The sequence below is a fragment of the Kogia breviceps genome, chromosome 2 (assembly GCF_026419965.1).
Source record: "Kogia breviceps isolate mKogBre1 chromosome 2, mKogBre1 haplotype 1, whole genome shotgun sequence".
NCBI classification, from domain to species: domain Eukaryota; kingdom Metazoa; phylum Chordata; class Mammalia; order Artiodactyla; family Physeteridae; genus Kogia; species Kogia breviceps.
The window spans coordinates 106,252,422-106,278,178 of NC_081311.1; the positions used below are offsets into that span (position 1 = coordinate 106,252,422).

The 25,757-nt window shown below is 46.1% G+C and overlaps 1 protein-coding gene and 1 pseudogene across 3 annotated transcripts in view; one reads left to right on the forward strand and one right to left on the reverse strand.

The window, feature by feature from the left end:
* Nucleotides 1-25,757, forward strand: part of MGAT5 (alpha-1,6-mannosylglycoprotein 6-beta-N-acetylglucosaminyltransferase) — a 389,028-nt gene that overhangs the window by 130,982 nt on the left and 232,289 nt on the right. For 2 of the 3 annotated variants that reach the window (XM_067025906.1, XM_067025908.1), the window contains one exon: nt 18,635-19,018. In XM_067025906.1, coding sequence (XP_066882007.1) covers nt 18,778-19,018 — 241 coding nt within the window. In that variant the 5' untranslated portion in view covers nt 18,635-18,777. The remainder of the gene's footprint in view (nt 1-18,634; nt 19,019-25,757) is intronic. The other variant, XM_067025907.1, reaches the window with a different exon arrangement.
* LOC131750374 (histone H3.3A-like) lies at nt 12,592-14,511 on the reverse strand (annotated as a pseudogene).

A 25,757-nucleotide genomic window follows, 5' to 3' on the forward strand; every position in this document is an offset into this window, starting at 1 on the left:
CTTTGCCTCTGAGTGGAAGCGAATCTTTGAGTTTTTCATCCAACATCAAGGAGACCTACCTAACGAATTTACACACCCTGTGATCTTTTCACAGACCATTCCTTTTTTTCTTCCTAGAGAGTCATTATCGACCTGTCACAATATGTGTTCATGGTTTCCTGGGCTGGAAGCCAGATGACAATCCTTTTCTATTTAAGGCTGTCTGATGTAGCATCATTCAGCTTTTGTCTTCTCAAAGCCTTCTTCCCTGTACCTTGATTTGTAGAGTAGGATCTTTGTGGAGTGGAGCGTCAATGCCATATACTAATTAGTACATGGGGGCATAGCCAGCCCAGGCATGAACTCCTTGGTGGGTGCCAGGATAGTGTTGGCACTGAAGGATGTGGAAGAAAATGAGACTCATCCGTCAGTCAGCTTGGGACAGCGTCAGGGATCTGCCCCCCTCTCGTCTCTGTGTGGCCTCTAATCTTAGCTCAGGGCTCTGAGCCTGCACATCTTCAGGGCTGGTGACTGGCTCCTGAGTTTACTTGGTTTGCGTCTCCTTGCCCTGCGATCTAGTCCTATGGGCTGCCCTACCCTGAGCCTCATCCTATGGGGCGGGTAAGGTCCTGCTGATGGGCTAAAGCGGTGGTTATCAACCTGGGTGCTTTTATCCTTTAGGGAACATTTGACAATGTCAGGAGACATTTATGTTGTCATGGTTGGTGGTGGCGGGTTCTAATGGCATCTATCTCTAAAGGCGTGTAGTAGCTAGAGGACAGGGATGCTGCCTAACATCCTACAACACGCAAGACAGCCCCCTGTGACAAAGAATGCTCTGGCCTCAAATGTCAGTTGTGCCAAGAATCGAGACACCTTGGATTAAATGGATTTATTTCATTTTTCAGGGACCCGTGCTTTTTGTTTTGGTTTAGTAGATGTTTTCAGAATTCTTAGAGTTGCTGTGGTTTCATTTTTTTGTTGTTGATGGGAAATTCTGTCAACTGTGAACAACCTGTGAGCCTGGTAAATGAAACTTACAGAACATGGGAAGATTCTTATCCAGAAGTGACAGCTTCCTTCTCATTCTTTTGTCACCTCTCTCTTTAGTCCAACTGCCAATAATGTGCATGCCTCCTGCCTGAGAGGCAGAGTACAGTTCATCCATGTGTGTTTCCAACTGTTTTTCCTGCCCCTCTGCTCCCCCTAGTGGACATGGCCACATGCACAGTGACCAGAGGACAGTTGGAAGGGAGTGGAGGGTGGGATGGAATAGAGGGGGCCGGTAGGAAGGCCTATTCTGGATACAGAGTCATTAGCGTTATTACAGTGTTTGAAAATTTATTTAGCTGTTGATGTCAGTTAAGGAGCCCTGAGCTACACTTAGCAAGCAGTGTAACTGCAAGGCAGATCCTGCTTCAGGTGGGCAGGGCTGGCTGTTTCCCTTCCCCGCCCACACCAAGAATGCAAGTGCAGCCTAATAAATGCAAGCTGGGCACAGGACTGTCTTGGTTTGATCACTTCAAAGGTAAAAGGGATGAGCTGATGACCCAGCAATCCCACTACTGGGCATAAACCCAGAGAAAACCATAATTCAAAAAGACACATGCACCCCAATGTTCATTGCAGCACTATTTACAATAGGCAGGTCATAGAAGCAACCTAAATGCCCATCGACAGATGAATGGATAAAGAAGGTGTGGTACATATGTACAATGGAATATCACTCAGCCATAAAAAGGAGCGAAATTGGGTCATTTGTAGAGACGAGGATGGATCCTAGAGACTGTCATACAGAGTGAAGTAAGTCAGAAAGGGAAAATGAATATTGTATATTAACGCATACATGTGGAACCTAGAAAAATGGTACAGATGAACCGGTTTGCAGGGCAGCAGTTGAGACACAGATGCAGAGAACAAACGTATGGACACAAAGGGGGGAAAGGGGCGGGGTGGTGGTGGTGGTGGTGTGCTGAATTGGGAGATTGGAATTGACATGTATACACCGATGTGTATAAAATGGATGACTAATAAGAACCTACTGTATAAAAAAATAAATAAAATAAAATTCAAAAAATTAAAAAAAAAATGAAATAAAAAGGACGGGCCGTGTAAGACCCAGGCATCAGAAAGCAACCACCCCTCTCCCCCCGGTCTCGAGAATAGCAAAGGTGTGTTGTTTTAGTGGGTGTCTTTTGGTTAGTGACTCAAGATAAGACTTGTTTAGCCGGTTCTAAAAAGTGCAGGCTGTTTTCACTTCAGATGTGTTTTTCCTTTTTATAAAGGCCCAGGATTTGTCAGAGAACCGAGTCAGGAAAGTGGAAGAGAAGGGCCCCGTCCATATGTGCTGCAGCAGTATCCCACCACCGTTGGTTCCTGGGCTCCTTTGCTCCACAGATTGGGAGGGGAGCTCATGGCTAGCACAGCTGTCAAGGACTCACACCTCATATTGGGGGCTGGCTTCAGTTTCGTGGCACCGAGCCATCCAGGGAGTGAGCATCTAGCCTCGGAGCATCTTCCCAGGAATTTGGGCTGATTTTGGAAGAAAAGTCTGCTTTGCTTGTCCTTCCCTCCTGCTCAGTTTCTCCTTTTAACAACAGAAGACACCATATTTAGAGCAAGACTCCCACCCCAGCCTAGGCCATCTGCCTGCCTTGCACCAGTAATTCCGTGGATGTATGTTTCTCTTCCTTTCATCTGCTGATTCTCCCAGCTCCTCGTGGCTGGTGGGACATCGCAGGAGACTCACAGTTCCTTACTGTCACCAGACTGTGGTTTCTGGTTGGTGTTTCATATTGGTAAGTCTCTTCCATTTTGAGTTTCTGCAGGCAGCTGAGAGACGCAGCTTGGTGTGGTGGAGACCAAATCGGATCAGGAAGCAGGACTTGAGTCATGGTTTGATTCTGACTCTAGTTGGAAAACATAACGTTTTCAGGACCTCAGTATCCTTCTCTGTGAATCAAGAGTTTGTACTTGGTTATTATGTTGCTGAGCAAGATCTCATGTAGTGTCCCAGTCTGCATGAAGGTACTTTATACTTTTAAATTTATCCTACTTCCTTTTAAAGTGGATGACTAGGCCAGTGAGCTGCTCTGGTGAGCAGAGTCAGGCGTAGTGTGCGCTCGTGTCAAGGTTAGCACACAGTTGATTTCTGTGCCGCATTTTGGTTGCAAAATAGTGGAAGTCCAGATTCACCCTGATAGCAGATGTTAATGGCTAGTATTTTTGTTTTAACACAGTTTTCCAAGCACTCTAAGTTGCTCTTAATGTAAAGCTGTACCGAGGCTGGAAAGAGAAGTAGTAGGAAATTGTTTCAGAGTTGAGTCATTAGCATTCTCTAAAGACTGTAACTGCTACTTATAATTAGGAGTGATCAGACAGATGTCTTTGAAACTTACAGTTTATGACTGACCCTCATCTAGCATTTAATCAGGGTCTCATAGCGTTTGCTGTTGTGCAGTTTTACATGAGTAGATATGTGGACCTGAATGTGATAAAACAAATAAGCAAACAAGACCACTGCCAAGCATTAATATTCCTGAGCAAATTAGCATAGGATTTCAAAGTTCAAACTCCACATCCAGCGGTATGTGGAAGTTTTGTTGAGCATCTCTATAGTATAAGACTTTTTCTAACCAGTTGTTTTAAGAGAAGATACTTTAAACAACGGAAACAAAATTCAAATTAAAAAATTTGTGAAACCCCGGAAACGTCTCTGGGGACCCTGAAGTCCTTCGGAACACAGTTCGAAAACCAGTAACTAGGATCAGTCACCCCCTATTCATCTAGCTTAACAGTGTTCTGTGGTTCTCCAACTTTGCCCATTTTACTTATGCAGAACCTGAGACAGACTTGCCTAGGATCCCACCGATGCTGATGGGTGGGGCTCGCTGTGGATCAGAGATTTCCAGGCCTTGGATGCAGGAGTCCATTCAGTTCCCCCTCATCACCCTTCTGATCTTTTCCTGTCACCATCTCGGATACCCAGTGATGAAACCAACAGCCTCCCCCAGAGTTCCCCTCAACTTGTTTCCCCTCTCATCCCCTGTCTTGGACATCATTTTGGTCCCACAGTCACTGCCCCTTCTAGAATTATCTTCTGAAGCTGTTTTTCCTTTTCTTTCCCCCTATTAGTATGCATCTACCACCATATCCCCTTTAGTTTAACCCCATCTAGTCAAGGGCATAATGATCCTTCACTGCTATGTGACAGATCTTAGGGTTACAAACTACCAAAAGGTGAGGTTAACTTACAGTCTCAGAGTGCCTGGCTTCTTTGTGGTTCACACCAGGAGGTGGCCCTGGAGGTCACTGCTCATTTGTGTTTCATCCTCTCATCCTCTTCATCCTGTTTTTTCATCTGGCAAACACATAATGACCATCCCCGGTGTGCAAGGCAGTCCCATTCCTGGCACTTCCTGTCTTTAGAGAGCTTACGGAGAAATGAAAGAAAAGATCATCCGACAGAGCAGTAGGTAAGCTCTTCAGAAAGAGCACGTACTGCTGGGAGTGCTCCAAGGAGGATGAGCCCTCCTCCGTCAAGGGAGCCAGGGGAGGTTTTCGGCAGGATGTGGGGTTCAGTTGTGAGACGGGTGGGGTTTCCAGGGCAACGTGGATGAACACAGCAGACTCAGGATTTCTTTCTTTTTTATACTTCAACGTATTTTAATAGCAAACTTACAGGAACAGCACAGAAGACAGACAACATTAAAAATATGTACCTGCATGTAGTTAGAAAAGTATAGTGAATGGATGGAATCCACTGTATGATAAAAACGCTGCAAACACCATTTAGTTTCAGTCAATAAGACATTTACCTGTTTAAAAAAAAATCCAAATGCTGGCACTGTCCAGAAAAATTTAACAGGTTTATTTATAATTGTTACAAGGTTGAACTGCTGAAACTTGTTCACGGAAACATTTTGACTTGCGTTAATGCTTCATGTCCCCGCATTGATAGTAAACATTCACACACACGAAAATGGAAAAACTGCCAGTACCTGATTTCTGTCGCCCCCTGTTTTTCCACTTATAGTCATATAGTTAGGTACCTTTTGACCCCATGGGAGAAAAATATCTAACATTCAGAACTACCAATAGCAAGAAGAAGAGAATATATTTTTTTATAGAATGAAATGTTTCCCGTCAGAGTGGATTCTTTTTTTTTTTTTTTTTTTTTTTTTTAACATCTTTATTGGAGTATAATTGTTTTACAATAGTGTGTTAGTTTTCCCTTTACAACAAACTAAATCAGTTATACATACACACATGCTCCCACATCTCCTCCCTCTTGCATCACCCTCTCTCCCACCCTCCCTATCCCACCCCCCCAGGCGGTCACAAAGCACAGAGGTGATCTCCCTGTGCTATGCAGCAGCTTCCCACCAGCTATCTAATTTACATTTGATAGTGTATATATGTCCCTGCCACTCCCCCACTTCGTCACAGCCCACCCCTCCCCCTCCCCATATCCTCAAGTCCATGCTCGAGTAAGTCTGTGTTTTATTCCCGTCCTACCACTAACCTCTTCATGACATTTTTTTCCCTTAGAGTCCATATATATGTGTTAGCATACGGTATTTGTTTTTCTCCTTCTGACTTACTTCACTCTGTATGACAGACTCCAGGTCCATCCACCTCATTATAAATAACTCAGTTTCATTTCTTTTTATGGCTGAGTAATATTCCATTGTATATATGTGCCACATCTTCTTTATCCATTCATCTGTTGATGGACACTTAGGTTGCTTCCATGTCCTGGCTATTGTAAATAGAGCTGCAATGAACATTTTGGTACATGAGTCTTTCTGAATTATAGTTTTCTCAGGGTATATTCCCAGTAGTGGGATTGCTGGGTCGTATGGTAGTTCTATTTGTAGTTTTTTAAGGAACCTCCATACTGTTCTCCATAGCGGCTGTATCAATTTACATTCCCACCAGCAGTGCAAGAGGGTTCCCTTTTCTCCACACCCTCTGCAGCATTTATTGTTTCTAGAGTTTTTGATGATGGCCAATCTGACCGGTGTGAGATGATATCTCATTGTAGTTTTGACTTGCATTTCTCTAATGATTAATGAGGTTGAGCATTCTTTCATGTGTTTGTTAGCAATCTGTATATCTTCTTTGGAGAAATGTCTATTTAGTTCTTCTGCCCATTTTTGGATTGGGTTGTTTGTTTTTTTGTTATTGAGCTGCATGAGTTGCTTATAAATTTTGGAAATTAATCCTTTGTCAGTTGCTTCATTTGCAAATATTTTCTCCCATTCTGAGGGTTGTCTTTTGGTCTTGTTTATGGTATCCTTTGCTGTGCAAAAGCTTTTAAGTTTCATTAGGTCCCATTTGTTTATTTGTGTTTTTATTTCCATTTCTCTAGGAGATGGGTCAAAAAGGATCTTGCTGTGATTTATGTCGTATAGTGTTCTGCCTATGTTTTCCTCTAAGAGTTTGATAGTGTCTGGCCTTACATTTAGGTCTTTAACCCATTTTGAGTTTATTTTTGTGTGTGGTGTTAGGGATTGTTCTAATTTCATACTTTTACATGTAGCTGTCCAGTTTTCCCAGCACCACTTATTGAAGAGGCTGTCTTTTCTCCACTGTATATCCTTCCCTCCTTTATCAAAGATAAGGTGACCATATGTGTGGGGGTTTATCTCTGGGCTCTCTATCCTGTTCCATTGATCTATATTTCTGTTTTTGTGCCAGTACCATATTGTCTTGATTACTGTAGCCTTGTAGTAGAGTCTGAAGTCAGGGAGCCTAATTCCTCCAGCTCCATTTCTCGTTCTCAAGATTGCTTTGGCTATTCGCGGTCTTTTGTGTTTCCATACAAATTGTGAAATTTTTTGTTCTAGTTCTGTAAAAAATGCCAGTGGTAATTTGATAGGGATTGCATTGAATCGGTAGATTGCTTTGGGTAGTATAGTCATTTTCACAATGTTGATTCTTCCAATCCAAGAACATGGTATATTTCTCCACCTATTTGTATCATCTTTAATTTCTTTCATCAGTGTCTTATAGTTTTCTGCATACAAGTCTTTTGTCTCCTTAGGTAGGTTTATTCCTAGATATTTTATTCTTTTTGTTGCAATGGTAAATGGGAGCGTTTTCTTAATTTCACTCTCAGATTTTTCATCATTAGTGTATAAGAATGCCAGAGATTTCTGTGCATTAATTTTGTATCCTGCAACTTTACCAAATTCATTGATTAGCTCTAGTAGTTTTCTGGTAGCATCCTTAGGATTCTCTATGTATAGTATCATGTCATCTGCAAACAGTGACAGCTTTACTTCTTCTTTTCCTATTTGGATTCCTTTTATTTCTTTTTCTTCTCTGATTGCTGTGGCTAGAACTTCCAAAACTATGTTGAATAAGAGTGGTGAGAGTGGGCAACCTTGTCTTGTTCCTGATCTTAGTGGAAATGGTTTCAGTTTCTCACCATTGAGAACGATGCTAGCTGTGGGTTTGTCATATATGGCCTTTATTATGTTGAGGAAAGTTCCCTCTATGCCCACTTTCTGCAAGGTTTTTATCATAAATGAGTGTTGAATTTTGTCAAAAGCTTTCTCTGCATCTATTGAGATGATCATATGGTTTTTCTCCTTCAGTTTGTTGATATGGTGTATCACATTGATTGATTTGCGTATATTGAAGAATCCTTGCATTCCTGGGATAAACCCCACTTGATCATGGTGTATGATCCTTTTAATGTGCTGTTGGATTCTGTTTGCTAATATTTTGTTGAGGATTTTTGCATCTATGTTCATCAGTGATATTGGCCTGTAGTTTTCTTTCTTTGTGACGTCTTTGTCTGGTTTTGGTATCAGGGTGATGTTGGCCTCATAGAATGAGTTTGGGAGTGTTCCTCCCTCTGCTATCTGTTGGAAGAGTTTGAGAAGGATAGGTGTTAGCTCTTCTCTAAATGTTTGATAGAATTCGCCTGTGAAGCCATCTGGTCCTGGACTTTTGTTTGCTGGAAAATTTTTAATCACAGTTTCAATTTCAGTGCTTGTGATTGGTCTGTTCATATTTTCTATTTCTTCCTGGTTCAGTCTCGGCAGGTTGTGCATTTCTAAGAATTTGTCCATTTCTTCCAGGTTGTCCATTTTATTGGCATACAGTTGCTTGTAGTAATCTCTAATAATCTTTTGTATTTCTGCAGTGTCAGTTGTTATATCTCCTTTTTCATTTCTAATTCTATTGATTTGAGTCTTCTCCCTTTTATTCTTGATGAGTCTGGCTAATGGTTTATCAATTTTATTTATCTTCTCAAAGAACCAGCTTTTAGTTTTATTGATCTTTGCTATTGTTTCCTTCACTTCTTTTTCATTTATTTCTGATCTGATCTTTATGATTTCTTTCCTTCTGCTAAATTTGGGGTTTTTTTGTTCTTCTTTCTCTAATTGCTTTAAGTGCAAAGTTAGGTTGTTTATTCGAGATGTTTCCTGTTTCTTAAGGTATGATTGTATTGCTATAAACTTGCCTCTTAGAACTGCTTTTGCTGTATCCCATAGGTTTTGGGTCGTTGTGTCTCCATTGTGATTTGTTTCTAAGTATTTTTTGATTTCCTCTTTGATTTCTTCAGTGATCACTTCGTTATTAAGTAGTGTATTGTTTAGCCTCCATGTGTTTGTATTTTTTACAGATCTTTTCCTATAATTGATATCTAGTCTCATAGCGTTGTGGTCGGAAAAGATACTTGATACGATTTCAATTTTCTTAAATTTGCCAAGGCTAGATTTGTGACCCAATATATGATCAATCCTGGAGAATGTTCCATGAGCACTTGAGAAAAATGTGTATTCTGTTGTTTTTGGATGGAATGTCCTATAAATATCAATTAAGTCCATCTTGTGTAATGTATCATTTAAAGCTTGTGTTTCCTTATTTATTTTCATTTTGCATGATCTGTCCATTGGTGAAAGTGGGGTGTTAAAGTCCCCCATTATAATTGTGTTGCTGTCGATTTCCCCTTTTAAGGCTGTTAGTATTTGCCTTAGGTATTGAGGTGCTCCTATGTTGGGTGCATAAATATTTACAATTGTTATATCTTCTTCATGGATCGATCCCTTGATCATTATGTAGTGTCCTTCTTTGTCTCTTGTAATAGTCTTTATTTTAAAGTCTATTTTGTCTGATATGAGAATTGCTACTCCAGCTTTCTTCTGATTTCCATTTGCATGGAATATCTTTTTCCATCCCCTTACTTTCAGTCTGTATGTGTCCCTAGGTCTGAAGTGGGTCTCTTGTAGACAGCATATATATGGGTCTTGTTTTTGTATCCATTCAGCCAGTCTGTGTCTTTTGGTGGGAGCATTTAATCCATTTACATTTAAGGTAATTATCGATATGTATGTTCCTATTACCATTTACTTGTTTCGGGTTGTTCTTGTAGGTCTTTTCCTTCTCTTGTGTTTCTTGCCTAGAGAAGTTCCTTTAGGATTTGTTGTAGAGCTGGTTTGGTGGTGCTGAACTCTCTCAGTTTTTGCTTGTCTGTAAAGGTTTTAATTTCTCCATCAAATCTGAATGAGATCCTTGCTGGGTAGAGTAATCTTGGTTGTAGGTTTTTTTCCTTCATCACTTTAAATATGTCCTGCCACTCCCTTCTGGCTTGTAGAGTTTCTGCTGAAAGATCAGATGTTAATCTTATGGGGATTCCCTTGTGTGTTATTTGTTGTTTTTCCCTTGCTGCTTTTAATATGTTTTCTTTGTATTTAATTTTTGACAGTTTGATTATTATGTGTCGTGGCGTGTTTCTCTTTGGGTTTATCCTGTATGGAACTCTCTGTGCTTCCTGGACTTGATTGACTATTTCCTTTCCTATATTAGGGAAGTTTTCAACTATAATCTCTTCAAATATTTTCTCAGTCCCTTTCTTTTTCTCTTCTTCTTCTGGGACCCCTATAATTCGAATGTTGGTGCGTTTAATGTTGTCCCAGAGGTCTCTGAGACTGTCCTCAGTTCTTTTCATTCTTTTTTCTTTCTTCTGCTCTGCAGTAGTTATTTCCACTATTTTATCTTCCAGGTCACTTATCCGTCCTTCTGCCTCAGTTATTCTGCTATTGATCCCATCTAGAGTATTTTTAATTTCATTTATTGTGTTGCTCATCGTTGCTTGCTTCCTCTTTATTTCTTCTAGGTCCCTGTTAACTGTTTCTTGCAAATTGTCTATTCTATTTCCAAGATTTTGCATCATCTTCACCATCATTATTCTAAATTCTCTTTCAGGTAGATTGGCTATTACCTCTTCATCTGTTAGGTCTGGTGTGTTTTTATCTTGCTCCTTCATCTGTTGTGTGTTTTTCTGTCTTCTCATTTCGCTTATCTTACTGTGTTTGAGGTCTCCTTTTTGCACGCTGCAGGTTCGTAGTTCCCGTTGTTTTTGGTGGCTGTCCCCAGTGGCTAAGGTTGGTTCAGTGGGTTGAGTAGATTCCCTGGTTGGGGGGACTAGTGCCTCTGTTCTGGTGGATGAGGCTGGATGTTGTCCTTCTGGTGGGCAGGTCCTCGTCTGGTGGTGTGTTTGGGGATGTTGGTAACCTTATTATGATTTTTGGCAGTCTCTCTGCTAATGGATGGGGCTGTAGACCTGTCTTGCTCTTTGTTGGGGATAGGGTGTCCAGCACTGTTCTTTGCTGGTCCTTGAGTGAAGCTGGGTCTTGGTGTTGAGATGGAGGTCTCTGGGAGATTTTCGCCGTCTGATATTACGTGGAGCTCGGAGGTCTCTTGTGGACTAGTGTCTTGAGGTTGGTTCTCCCACCTCAGGGACACCGCCCTGGTGCCTGGCTGGGGCGCCAAGAACCTTTACTCCACACGGCTCAAAATAAAAGGTAGAATAAATAGAGAGGAAAGAAAAGGAAGGAAGGAGGGAGGGAGGGAAGGAAGGAAGAAAGGAAGGAAGAAATGAAGGAAGGAAGCAAGAAAGCAAGGATGGAAGGTGCAGAGGAAGAAAGGGAGCAAGGAAGAGAGGAAGGGAGGAAAGAAGGGGGAAGGAAGGAAGAAAGGAGGGAAGGAGGGAAGAAAGGAAGAAAGAAAGGGAGAAGACAGAATAGTATAAAGTATAGTTATTAAAATAAAAAATAATTATTAAGAAGAAAAATTTCCTTTTAAAAAACAAACAAACAAAAAAAAAACAAAAAAACCAAAAAAACAAACAAAAAACAGAAAAATGGGTCGGTCTAACCCTAGGACAAATGGTGCAAGCAAAGCTATACAGACAAAAATCTCACACAGCAGCACACACATACACACCCAGAAAAAGAAAAAAAAGGGGAAAATAATAGTATATCTTGCTCCCAAAGTCCACCTCCTCAACTTGGGATGATTCGTTGTCTATTCAGGTTTTCAACAGATGCATGGCACTTCAAGTTGATTGTGGAGCTTTAATCCGCCGCTTCTGAGGCTGTTGGGAGAGATCTCCCCCTCTCCTCTCTGTTCGCACAGCTCCTGGGGTTCAGCTTTGGACTTGGTCCCGCCTCTGCGTGTAGGTTGTCCAGGGGCGACTGCCCTTCGCTCAGACAGGACGATGTTAAAGGAGCAGTTGATTCGGGGGCTCCAGCTCACTCAGGCTGGGGGGAGGGAGTGGCACGGGGGCGGGGCGAGTCCGTGACGTCAGAGGCCGACGTGACGCTGCACAGGCCCAAGGCGCGCCGTGCGTTCTCCCGGGGAAGCTGTCCCTGGATCCCGGTACCCCGGTAGTGGCGGACTGCACGGGCTCCCGGGAGGGCCGGTGTGGAGAGTGACCTGTGCTCACACACAGGCCTCTTGGTGGTGGCAGCGGCAACCTTAGCGTCCGACACCCGTCTCTACTGTCCGTGCCGACAGCCGCGGCTCGCGCCCGTTTCTGGAGCTCCTCTACGCGGTGCTCTTAATCCCCTCACCTCACACCCAAGGAAGCAAAGAGGCAAGAAAAAGTCTCTTGTCTCTTCGGCAGCTCCGCGCCCGGTTCTAGGGCTCCTTTAAGCGGCGCACTTAATCCCCTCTCCTCGCGCCCAGGCAGCAAAGAGGGAGGAAAAGGTCTCTTGCCTCTTCGGCAGCTCCAGACTTCTCCCGAACTCCCTCCCGGCCAGCCGTGGCGCACTAGCCCCCTTCAAGCTGTCTTCACTCTGCCAACTCCAGACCTTTCCCTGGGATCCGACTGAAGCCCGAGCCTCAGCTCCCGGCCCCGCCCGCCCCGGCGGGCGAGCAGACAAGCCTCTCGGGCTGGTGAGCGCCGGTCGGCACCGATCCTCTGCGGGAATCTCTCCGCTTTGCCCTCCGCACCCCTGTGGCTGAGCTGTCCTCCGCGGCTCCGGAGCTTCCCCCTCCGGCGCCCGCAGTCTCCGCCCGCGAAGGGGCCTCTAGTGTGTGGGAGTCTTTCCTCCTTCTCGGCTCCCTCCCACTGGCGTAGGTCCCGTCCCTATTCTTTTGTCCCTGTTTATTCTTTTTTCTTTTGCCCTACCCAGATATGTGGGGAGTTTCTTGCCTTTTTGGAGGTCCGAGGTCCTCTGCCAGCGTTCGGTGGGTGCTCTACAGGAGAAGCTCCACGTGTAGATGTATTTCTGATGTCTCTGTGAGGAGGAAGGAGATCTCCGCGTCTTACTCTTCCGCCATCTTTAAGCCGTCTCCCAGAGTGGATTCTTAAGCACATTCTCCATGTATGTGGCGCGCTAGCTGGATGTCTTTTGCCATAATTGTCGCACATTTGGCATGGATAGCTCCTAGGTTGGTGTCTTCAGAAAGGCCAGCCAGGGAGGCCTGGCCTGCCTCCTGCAAAGCACCAAGAGCTGTACTCTGGAAGCGCAGATCTGCTTTGAAGTCCTGAGCAACTTCCTGCACCAGATGGGGGAAGGGGAGTTTGCGAATCAGCAGGGCCTGTAATGGTGAGGTTTCTTCACCCCTCCGGTGGAGGGCGCACTCTTGCGAGCAGCTTTCGTACCCAGTTGCCTCCTCGGTGCTCTACCGCTGGTGGATTTGCGGGCAGTCGGCTCTCTAGGAGCCACGGTGTGTAGAGACCTCCTCCCTTACCCTCTTCCCTTTCGGCTGGAACTCGGCGAGCTAGACTAGGCGGCGCGCTGGCGCTGGAGAGCGAGCACCGCACGGCGGCGGCTGCGAACACTGTTAGGATTGCTTGAATGTTGCTGCCGAGGGTGAGGCGAGAGGTCGGCCCTGACAGCCACCATCTAAAGACAGGTGGGAAGAAGGGGTGGTCTGTGGTAGGACAGCAGAGGGGTGTGAATGACTAAGTTCAAGCAGTGCTACCCATGGGAATGTGGGACCAGCAAGCTGTGTCGAGATCCTGTGGGCAGTGAGGAAAAGATCACAGCTCTCTGGTTGGGGCTGACATCGTTCCTGAAGGGACGGGCATTTCCAGCTTCATCCATCCTCTGGCGACACAGGTCCTGATGTAAGAAGTGGTCCTCCAAGGGTGGTGGATGGGCCTCTGAAGGAACGTCTTCACTGCTTCCTAAGTCTGGCTTTGACCCCGTTGGTATGGGGCTGTTTTTGAGAGCGTCCTCAAGTGGTTTGAGAAATTGGCATCTGGCGGGCAAAGCAGGTCTTGCCTCAGAGGGTGGCCCGGAGCTGGGAAGGACAGCTGTGTCTTGTAAACGGGGTGGCACATTTCTCTGTGTAATTTCCTTCTGGTGCTGGGCCTGTGGTCAGCCCTTAGTTAAGGGCACAGCCTTACCTTGGCTGTGCTGTGGGCAGTGGGGGAAGGGTGGCTCCCCGCTGGGGCCACAGTGCGCCCCCGAGGCTTATCTGTCTGTCTCCAAGTTCACCTTCTCCTCCTACCCCAACTTTGGAGGTGGGGCTCGCTTGCTTGCTTTTTTTTTTCATAACAGCTTTATTGAGATATGTTTCACATATCATCCAATTCTCCCATTTAAAGTATATAATTCAGTGTTGGTTTTTTTTTTTTTTTTTTTTTTTTTTTTAGAGTATCCACAGAATTGTGCGTCCATTGTAGAACATTTTCATTACCACCCAGAATAAACCTGGCAGGCCTTAGTTGTCACCTCCCAGTTTTCCCCCATCCTCTCAAGCCCTAAGAAACTACTCTTGTAAGTTCTACTTCTAGAGATGTGCCTATTCGAGACATTTCAGTGGAATCATACATTACGTGGTGTCTTGTGACTGCCTTTTTGCCTTTTTTCACTTAGCTTGATGTTTCCTGGGACCGTCCATGTTGTAGCATGTATCAGTGCTGCATTTCTTTTCACGGGCGAATAGAACTCCGTTGTATGGGTTTTGCCCCATTTTGGTCATCCACTTGTCAGTTGATGACCATTTGGGTTGTTTCATTTTTTTGTCTCCTATGAATAATGTTGCTGTGAACGTTCATGTATAAGTTTTTGTGTGGACACGTGCTTTTATTTCTTTCGGGAGAATTCCTAGGGGTGGATATGATAACTGTCTGTTTAATCATTTGAGGAAGTGCCAGACGCTTGTCCACACCGGCTGCACCATTGTACAGTCCCACCCACAGGGTCTATAGGCTGCTCATGTCTCCGCATCCTCACCAACACTTGCTCTTAATCTGTCTTCTTTGACTGTAGCCATCCTGATGGATGGGAATTGGTATTGCATTGTGCTTCTGATTTGCGTTTCCCTCGTGGCTAATGACGTTGAATGTCTTTTCATATATTTTATTTTTGAAATTAAGATGCATTTCCTTGCCACAGATCTTTGATCACATTTTGTTGGGGAGTGAATGGGAAGGGAGGAAGTGCTCGCTGCTCACAAGTACAAGAATAGAGGAGATGCATATTAGGGTGATTAGTGTCCGTGATGAATCTAGAAGCTTACCATATTAGGAACAGACTGGGTACAAACTTTTCTCTGGAGGGGGATAGATGAAGCCATGGCCCTGGCCTGTCACTGCTCTGGTTGGCAGCAAGACCTTTTGAGATATACTGTGTAGCCCTTTTTGTGCCTTACTGAATCCAGTTTGGGAGAGGATCCAGCTGTTTGTTAGGAGATCAGGAGGCAGGCACATTTTTAGCCCGACTGACAACATTTTGATGGCTATTGTTCTGTGGCCTCTTGATGAATATCATGGCCATGACTGATAATTATCATTAAGTCCTTCGTGGCACCAACACCCTCTGGTATGGAATGCTGTCCTATTATTGTCCTGTTACTGTTGCAGTTAGGGATGTCTCCCTAATGATGATTTTGAAAAGTCTTTTAAAATTCTTTCTTTCTAGTAGGAATTGTAGAGATGGATTCCAAATTAATTCTGTGTGTGTGTGCTGATATAGATGCTGTTATTTCAAACTCTGGATCCCATTGGAGAAAGGAATATTTCTGGCAGTTCTGTAGTCACTTAAAAGCTGGATCCTCAATAGTCAGAACTGTGCTCTGAACTTAGAGATTTTCACTCCAAATTTTTATGTCTCTGAGCTGGAAAAATTTAACCACGACTGGGTTTCTTGACCATCCTTTTGCCCCGCAAATGCACCACTTGGGTGGTCCTGACTGTCCCCAAGGCCAAGGCAGAGAAGCGTGCCACCTTGTACTGGGTCCTTGCTCAGTTCTTGAGCCTGGTCTTTCCTTTGCTTAAACTTTGCAGCCTTGAGCAGCTCCTTCAGGGGGGTTCATCGAGGAAGCGGAGCAGGGCTTCCTGTCTGAAAGCTGACAGGTAATTCCTGTCTGCACGTGCGGCTGTCTCCTAAAATAGCAAAAGAAAATTACCAGAGACTGTCTTTCTTGGTACAGCACCTCGTTTGCTTGCTCTCGGAAAATCCCTTCAGTCCTGGGGTGACATCGGCTAACTGGCGTGGGTTATCGAAAAGGAAGTGCAGACATTTCCTGGGGAACTAAGGGCAGCACCGGTTAGAAGGGTGGCTTCTAAAGCGTCAGCCCCTTGAGGGTGGGAGCCCTGTCTTGTTCCCAGTTCAGTCCCCAGGGCCTGATGACAAGTGGGTCCTTGCTCAGTGTATCCTAGTAGAAGGAGTGGATGTCAGGTGACTTTCATCTGACTCACGTTAGAGGGGCTGAATGAAGTGCCACAGTGCCATCACAGTGGAGAGTGATGGGCCAGAGGAACTTATGTGATAAAGAGGGGCCTAGAGGGAGCTCCTGCCGCATTGATGGCCAGTGCGGTGGTGTGGCATCGTGACGGCATCCATCTGCCTGCATCCAGGCCTCTCAAACTTGAGTGGTCATCAAAATCGCCTGGACAGACTTCCCTGGTGGCGCAGTGGTTAAGAATCCACCTGCCAATGCAGGGGACGTGGGTTTGAGCCCTGATCCGGGAAGATCCCACGTGCCGCATAGCAGCTAAGCCTGTGTGCCACAGCTACTGAGCCTGTGCCCTAGAGCCCGCGAGCCACAACTACTGAGCCCATATGCCACAGCTACTGAAGCCCGTGCGCCTAGAGCCCCTGCTCTTCAACAAGAGAAGCCACCTCAGTGAGAAGCCCGCGCACCGCGACAAAGAGCAGCCCCCACTCGCCGCAACTAGAGAAAGCCCGCATGCAGCAACGAAGACCCAACACAGCCAAAAAAACAACAAAAAATCTCCTGGATGGCTGACTGAAACACAGGATGCTGGACACCCCGTCCCGCCCCCGCCGCCAGTTACTGATTCAGTTGGTCTGGGGTGGGGCCTGAGGATTGGCATCTCTCACTGATGCTCCTGCTGTGCTGAGTTAGGGACCACACTTTGAGATCCACTGGCCTAGAATTCAGCAGTTGGTAAACTTTTTCTGTTAACGGCCAAGAGTGAATGTTCTAGGCTTTTGAGCTACATAAGATTTCAGTCACATATTCTTTGTTGCTTTTCACAGCCCTTTAAGCATGTACAGACCATTCTTGGTCATAAAGAAACTGGGGAGGAAGGATGGCCTAGAAAGGCAGGGTGTGGTTTACTGACTCCTGGGCTGGCTTATCACTAGATTATCCCTCCTTTGCCACATAGCTGGCTGACCTTTGCCAAGTTAATCTCCCTGTGTCCTTGTTTTTTCATCTATAAAACAGACATGATAGGGCTTCCCTGGTGGCGCAGTGGTTGAGAGTCCGCCTACTGATGCAGGAGACATGGGTTCGTGCCCCGGTCCGGGAAGATCCCACATGCTGCAGAGTGGCTGAGCCCGTGAGCCATGGCCACTGAGCCTGCGCGTCCGGAGCCTGTGCTCCGCAATGGGAGAGGCCACAACAGTCAGAGGCCCGTGTACCACAAAAAACAAACAAACAAACAAACAACAAAAAACAAAAACAGGGGCTTCCCTGGTGGTGCAGTGGTTGAGAGTCCGCCTGCCAATGCAGGGGACACGGGTTCGTGCCCCGGTCCGGGAGGATCCCACATGCCGCGGAACGGCTGGGCCCGTGAGCCATGGCCGCTGAGCCTGCGCGTCCGGAGCCTGTACTCCGCAATGGGAGAGGCCACAACAGTGAGAGGCCCGTGTAACGCAAAAAAAAAAACAAAAACAAAAACCAAAAACAAAGAAAAACAACAGACATGATAATATTAATAGTTCTTACCATATGTATAGGACTCTTTCAAGAGTTCAATGAACTAAGGCACAAACAGCATCTATCACAGTGCCTGGGACATAACTAGAATTTATTTATCATTTACTATTAGTAGAGGGACTACCAGGTACTGATGACTCTGCTGATAGGCAAGGAAAAGAGTGAGAGAGAAAGACCAACACAGATCCGCTGCATCGCAGACGCTGAAAGCGAATTGTCGCAGGATCCTGTTGTCATTTCTTCTTAGGCTGCTTAGGAAGAAGAATCCTTTGATCTGAAACATAGGCACACTCTGAATACATCCTGGGTTAGTCCCTTGTAGGAGGTCATGCTCAGCCTTTGCTTAAAAAACGGTACCATCTGTTGTCCAGCCTGTGCTGGTACCTGGTAGTATCTGGCTGCATTCGTATTGAAACGATGGCTTTTAACCTTGCACTTTGTCCCATGGTGTGAGTGAAAATGAGAACCACAAAAAAGCAGGCCATCGTGTGCCCCGCATTTCCTGTGCTGAAGTGTGCAAGTGAGGAATGTGGTGCAGCTTTCACTCGTGGTAGCTAGCACGGAAAGACGGCTGGGTACCCCTGGCATAGCCTCTCTGTGCTGGTGCCTAGGGCGAGGCCACCTGGTGGCCCCGAGGCATTCAGCTCAGCGGTGGACACTGCTACTGAAAGCTGGCCGTGCTTAAGTAATACGGAGGGCTCTCTCCCCTTTCCTTGTCTGATTACCCACCAGGGGCATCCACTTTCCGGCTCACCTCTCCAGCCGCGGGCTCTCATCCTTGCTAGAGCGCATAAAGATGACTTTGTGAGTTCAAGTTTCAGAGGCACAAAAGTGCCTGGTGGTGATGAGACTCCACCCTCCACTTGGGTTTTTGCTGACATTCAGTGAAATATCCTTCCATCTCCTCCCCACCTTGCAGAACAAGCTTCCTGTTTTGAACTTGGTCCAGACTGGAACAGCCCCGCTACACCTGTGAACACGTGCAGACACACATTTCCCGCCTCCGTATTTGTACAGCTTTTCTCATCACCCAGCCAGATTTCCCCTCTCCGTTTACAGATCCTGAATCGTAACATAAGATAGGGAGCTGGCGGATTAAGAAAAAAGGAAGTTCACATTTTAGAGCTATTTGGGTGAAAACAAGGCTCTAGTTTATTTCACTGCGTTTTGCCACAACGACTCTGCTAACTGTCTCCCTTCTTCACAGCAGGATGGAAACGAGGAAAGGAAATCAGCTGACGCAGGAGCCCGAGTGAGACGAAGAAAACCCACAAGCCCAGCCTACGCCATGAACTTGTGTCTCCTTTGCACACTGTAAGAGCCCAGGGCAGGTGAAGTTGCCAGAGAGCAATGGCTCTCTTTACTCCATGGAAGCTGTCCTCTCAGAAGCTGGGCTTTTTCCTCGTGACTTTTGGCTTTATTTGGGGTATGATGCTCTTGCATTTTACCATCCAGCAGAGAACTCAGCCCGAGAGCAGCTCCATGCTTCGGGAACAGATCCTGGACCTCAGCAAGAGGTACATCAAGGCGCTGGCAGAAGAAAACAGAAATGTGGTGGATGGGCCCTACGCGGGGGTCATGACAGCTTACGGTAAGCACTGCGCTGCCAGGGCTCCTCCGTCGAGTGTGGCTTTGCCTCCAAGGGACCCCAGAGGCTCTCAGACTCGGTCATGGATTGAGTATATCCCTCGCCACTACCTTCATGGCAATAAGCTGCACACAGAGGGACACTTTTAGAAAGTTAAAGCTACGCCCTTTGGGAGATTCTGACCTCTTGTACACGCTGACACTTAGCGCCAGGAGCAGTGGGGCTTCCCAGCTAGTGCTCTTTCAGTTGTATTTGCAGCTGCCTCCTCCTCCCTGGACACATTGCTGGACTGCATGATCTCATCTGGGGGGATGATCAGGGCATGTAGAAAAATCTTCTCATTATCTTTCCCTAAACAAACCTTAATTAGGACTGGTGGGGGTGAGGTAAGGAGGGTGGGGAAGAATGTTCTACGGACGCCAAGAAACTCAGAAGCCTTTGCCTTCCTCAGAGTTTACCGCTGTTGTGTCTTGCTCTTGTCTCTGGTTGCCCTCGCTTTGAAAGAAATCTTTTTGTACTCGTTGCTTTTTTTGTCAGGTGCTTGAAATCCGTTTTGAAATGAGGTTGAGTGAAAAAAAATACACATATGGAGTATTACTTATTCTTCTTTCAGCAAAAGTTAGGCTTAATATAGAAAAGTTGGAAGCTGTAGACAAGCAAAAAAAAAAAGAAGAAAAAGGAAAATCACATAAATCTACTACTGTAGAAAATAATCACAATTAACATTTCAGTGTATATCTTTCTGATATATATGTGTATACACACATAATGTATATATACACACAAACATGTATATATATGTTTGTGTCAATAAAATATTTACAAAAACATACACACACAAATACAAAACGAAAATTGCAAATGAAATTTGGATCAGACTGTATTTTGGAGAATCCCAAGTCCCAGCCCTCCTGTGGTCACCGAGTATTGGCGTGGACTTGATCCTCAGAAGATGACCTTGGTTACTGTGCAGTGACAGTTCTGGTCATTGAAGGGAGACTTCAGTGGCCTCACGGTTTGAGATCTGAGGTATACTATAAATCAGATAGAAGAGTGGAGTAAGGCAAGGTGGGAAAGTTCGATGTTCTACTTTGTGACCCATTCAAGGTCTTTGAAGTATGTAGAGGTCAAATGATGATTCTTGAAAATGTGTAGCCACAGGTTGAAGCTTGAATTTAAACAAAGGAAATCATGCTCAATGTTCCTTTCTTTTCAAAAGGATCCAGGAAACTTGGTTATTTTTAAAATTATATATATATAATTAATTAATTTTATAAATATATAGATATAAAAATTATATACTTTTTTTTTTGGTAAGGAGGAAATGGTTGCTTTTCTTTTTGAAAAGGTTGCTTTTAACATACAACGTGGACATTCTTTTTCAGTGCCTACTATTTGAATGATCACACAGTCTGCTTTTAATCTATTCCTTCAAGATTTGTAGGCACTGGTTTTTAACATGCCTAAATAAAATGTCACCTTTTTCGATCTAATGGATCAAAAAATGAGACTTCTTTGAGAGCTGACCTTGAGAAACAGCTAGGTAGTTTTTCAGAGGGTGCGTTTTAAATTACTCATTGACTTCGATCTTCTGTAATAATTCCCAAATGTCATACGTAAACTGCCAGAAAAAGACAAAGCAAATTGTCATCGTTGGTGTTACCAGTGGGGTTACAAGTAAATGTCACAAGTAAAACAGATGCTGTTTTTTAGTTCCTGGTTCAGTGCATTCCACATTACACATTTGGAGAGAAAGAGGTCTAGTCCTGTAGTAACTTCCTCCTTAGGTTTATCTCGGTCTCTCTCAAACCTTTACCGTGGGAAGGAAGAAGCCACATGAATGGTAAATGTATAGACTTTATTGTTTCTAGTTGTTTTCGACCAGTTTTATTTCTTGTGTACTGCTAAGCATCTCATAGGGTGGGTTTCCTCCACGCCCTAAAGAGCAATGATCTGGTGTTAGCTTTTCAGCCTGACCGAGGCAGTATGTTTTTTAGAAAGATATCAAAAATCCCAGAGTAGTCTGTTAGAATATCAACCACTGTATATGCTTGTAATCATAGGACTTTAGAGCTCAAAGAAACTACAGAAATTTATTTCAACTTCCTCTATTTACAGACGAACCTTAGCAAAATAATTCTTCTCAAAAACAGCAAAGAAACAACCAAACGGCCCCATCGGCAAGTCTAATGTATTTTTCTCTTTCATATAGTCAACTTGACATGCCAATCAAAGTGGTCTTTGGATCTGAGTTTCGGGAATTTAATTGGACTGTGCATTAGTGCTTGAGGTTTGGGGATCATCACGCGATGAAATCTTACCCAGACGTAGGTTCTCATCTCAGCACTATTGGTGTTTGGAGCCGGGTAATTCTATGTGTGGGGGACTGCTTGTACCTTGTCGGATGTTTAGCAGCATTTCTGGTGTCTCTACCCACTCGATGCCAGTAGCATCAAAAATGTCTCCGGGCTTGGGGGGCAAAATTTCCCTCCTCCCCACCTTGGAGAACCACTGCAGGAAGACTGGAAACAGCAAACCCCATCTAACAGCATCTTCTTATGGAAGTCCTTAAGCAGATATCTGGATTTTATTGTTTAAAATTTGCCAGGCTAGTTCTCCCTGGTTCTCAGCTCTTGGTATCAACAGCTGGGATTGAGCCAGGTGGTATAGTCCAGAGCCAGTCCTGGAAAGCTGGAGAGCCATTCTGATGATGTGTGCTTCCCCTGGATTCCATCACTAGCAGTTGTGGGCATGTCAATTGCCAGGCAGCTCCGGTGGGTGCTGTTATGTGTCAGGTGGAGGTATGGAGACTGCCGGATGTTCGGTGGTTTAGCTGGGCTGGTGGAGTGGGGACGAGGATGTGTGAGCCATTGGTTTGCAGTCTCTTTTTCTGCCACGGATGCAGCCCATCCACAGAGCACTTGCCTGGATGTCTGCTCTGGAACAGTGAAGAGCTAACCCTCTGTGGCTGGGACCTGTGTCTGGTTTGAATGAATCCAGTTAATAGACCCCACCATAAAAACCTCTTCCTTCTCCCATCCCATATTGGTATAATCAGAGGCTCTGAATGTGCTACAAATTTGTCTTAAGTAGCTGTGGCAGGTGTTTGAAGAATCGTAGTAGCTGATTTTAGATTAAAATTCCTGACTTGAGATGCTAGAGCAGAAGTGTTCAGCAAACCGTGACCTGTGGGTCATATTTGGAGCTCTGCCTGTCTGTGTAAATAAAGTTTCATTGAAACACAAACACTGCCATTTGTTTATAACAACTGTAATAACAGAGAAACGTGACAGTACCAGTGTTTATTTCACATGACACCTAAAGTGTGCTGACTCCATCTTTCAGTAGTCTCCATAGTTCATTCTAAAACACTCGTGCGATCGTGTCCCTCCTTGACTCAACAATTTCCCAGGACTCCCATGGCCTTGGGCCAGAGCCTCCTGTTTTCATATGGGTCTGGAACCCAGCACCCCATTGTTTATGTGTTGTCTGTGGCTACTTTTGTGGTAGTATCCCAGAGCTGAGTAGTTGCTGCAGAGAGTGCAAAGCCTAAGATGTTTACTGTCTGGTCCTTTGCCAAAAATGTTTGTCAATCTCTGACATGCAGTTGCTGTTTGTTGTTTGTTTGACTAGTCCTTAAACAAGAGTAGAAGAACTTTCGAATGGTATCCCCCCCTCCTCCATCCTCGTTCTGGTGATTTGAAGAGAGACTTCTGACTTTCTTTTAGGATATGGCCATTCAGCAGTAGTGCCTGGAAGACACCCCGGGCAGCCTGTGTGAAACAGTCGCAGCATTCATTCCTGGGGTGTGGAGGGCGTTTCTGGGTGCTTCTCTATCACTGCGGAGAGGAGCATGTGCAGCCAGAGCCGTCTGTAGCTCAGCCTCCACTGCATCTCCCAGGCCCGCGTGGCAGGGCCATGCCTGTCTGTGATTTCTCGGGAGTTGCGTCACGAATGGTGTCACTCGCCCAGTCAATGCTGTGCTTGTTTCTGAGGTGAATTGATCTCTATCTCCAATGGCCTGACCCAAATTCTGATGCCCAGTGATCACCTCTTATCTCACAGGCCAGGCCTGGTCCACTTGTGTTCTCAGAGTAGCAGGAATAGAAATCTAGGGTGATGAGAGACACCCCTCCCCCACCCAGAGGTACAACCACACCTTATTAACCTTGACTTTTCTCACCTACTTGATTCTCTGGGCGCTGGGACACTCTGCTCTGGACTGGGCACCAGATCAGGCTGAAGTAGCTATGAGCCCTCAGCTTCTCTGCCAGCCCCCCACCAATATTCCGTTTACCTGCTGCCTGGTTCCCCCTTGGCCTCCAGGTCTCTACACCTGCTCTGCCTTACCTCCCGTCTCCTGGTTCCCTGAACTCCTTGGGCCTAGACTGTCCCCGGCATTGGCTCTTATCCTTCCAGCCTGGCACTTTGGGCAGTGTCTGTGCCGTGGGCAACACTGTCGATGCTTTGTGTGCACAGCTGGGAAAAGACTGACAGGGTCCCTGCTCTCACAGAGGCTGAACTCATTTGGGGGGAGAAATAATAAACAAGAGAATGACAGATAGCAGTAAATTCCAGGAAGAAAAATGACACAGGGAGATGGGATTTTTTTAAAAAGTACTTGAGGAGCTACTTTGGAGGAGAAGGTCAAAGAAGGCCTCTCCCAGGAGGTGTCTTTTATTTTATTTATTTTTGGCTGCATCGGGTCTTTGTTTCTGCACATGAGCTTTACTCTAGTTGTGGCAAGTGGGGGCTACTCTTCGTTGCGGTGCGTGGGCTTCTCATTGCAGTGGCTTCTCTTGTTGCGGAACACGGGCTCTAGGCGTGTGGGCTCAGTAGTTGTGGCATGTGGGCTCAGTAGTTGTGGCTCGTGGGCTCTAGAGCGCAGGCTCAGTAGTTGTGGCTCACGTGCACAGTAGTTGTGGCTTGTGGGCTCTAGAGCGCAGGCTCAGTAGTTGTGGCTTGCGTGCACAGTAGTTGTGGCTTGTGGGCTCTAGAGCGCAGGCTCAGTAGTTGTGGCTTACAGGCTCTAGGGCACAGGCTCAGTAGTTGTGGCTCACAGGCTCTAGGGCACAGGCTCAGTAGTTGTGGCGCACGGGTTTAGTTGCTCTGCGGCATGTGGGATCCTCCTGGACCAGGGCTCGAACCCATGTCCCCTGCATTGGCAGGCAGATTCTTAACTGCTGTGCCAGCAGGGAAGCCCAGGAGATGTGTTTTAGCCCAAATGATGCTGAGGAGCCGCCGGGTGGGTTGGGAGGCGGGGGGTTGAGGTAAAGCAGGGTTTGTGCCAGGTCCTAAGGCCTCATGCGCACTCCAAGAGCAGAGCGGAGGCTGCTGCAGCTAGAACAAGGTGAGCATAGGGCTGTATGGCCGGTGCTGATGTGGGAGGATCAGGAAGAGGGCATGGGTACCGAGGCCCTGAAGGCTGTGGTCTCAGTGTGATGGAAGAGGGGGAGGGGATGAGGAAGAGAATGCTCTTGCAAGGGAGCCTGGCCTGGATGGCCCCTGGCTGGCGCCGGCCATGACCCTGACCTGTTGTCCACTGTCACCTCCACAGGGAGGTCAAGAGGAAGGAAGTTTTTCTGTTTCCTTAAGGACATAGGGGTGGAGAACCAGGGGGGAGTTTTTGGTTGCTGGCGAGGGGGCAGTGGAGCGGTAGCAGCTTTGGGCTTCTGTGGCCCTTGTCAGCCTGGCGATGTCCATTGCCAAGACATAAACACCGCTTAGGGTTTGTTCAAAAGTTGGTTTAAAAGCCAGTGGTGGGGGGGGCTTCCCTGGTGGCACAGTGGTTGGGAGTCTGCCTGCCGATGCAGGGAACACGGGTTCGTGCCTCGGTCCGGGAGGATCCCACATGCCGCGGAGCGGCTGGGCCCGTGAGCCATGGCCGCTGAGCCTGTCCGTCCGGAGCCTGTGCTCCGCAACGGGAGAGGCCACAACAGTGAGAGGCCCACATACCGCAAAAAAAAAAAAAAAAAAAAAGCCAGTGGGGGACTCCTCACTGTGATGCTGGCGTGGCTGCCTGAGGCTGCTCCAAAAGTGTAGCCCCCATCCTGTGTTGCAGACCTAGGTAACCATCTGAGAGTCGGACAAGAGCTTGTTCATGTGTTTCATTCCACCTCTCCTATGAAAAAGAAGAAAACACTTACATTGGATAAGCCTGTGAAGGTTTATTGTTGTTTAAATTTTTTCTTTTTGCCTCTGTTCCTCCAAATGTGATCAAGGGACTGTTTTTTGGAGGGCCGCGTGATGTGGAAAACCACCATCGCCGAAGCAGAAATTCTCTGCCCTTGAGGGAAATGCACTGTTCTTGGAGCAAAACGGGGGAAAAAAGAGCTGGGCCCTTTCTTTGGTGTGTCTCAGGAGGTTACTTGGTTACCCTACAATGACGTGGCTGGTGTGATTCCGGAAAGGGCTCTCTGCTTTCAAGAGCTTGGACCTAAAAACGGGCCTCTTTGGGGCTTGAGGCTTTTCCAGTGATCCTGTGGTAGGAAGACCCCCACCCAGCATCGCCATCAGAGCCAGGCCAAGTTCACGGGCACGCCCAGCCCAGTTTGGATGTCTGAGGAGGACCTCGGGTGTGTTTGAGACAGGAGTGCAATCAGAATCTGGGTCTCCAGGGGGAACTGGAGGCTCTCGCTTATACATCCTTTGTCCTCAAGCCCTTTCCTTGCACACCACACCACTGCTTCCAGTCCTGGTGGGGGGAGGGGATACAGGTGTAAAGGGATTTGCCTCAGAGTCC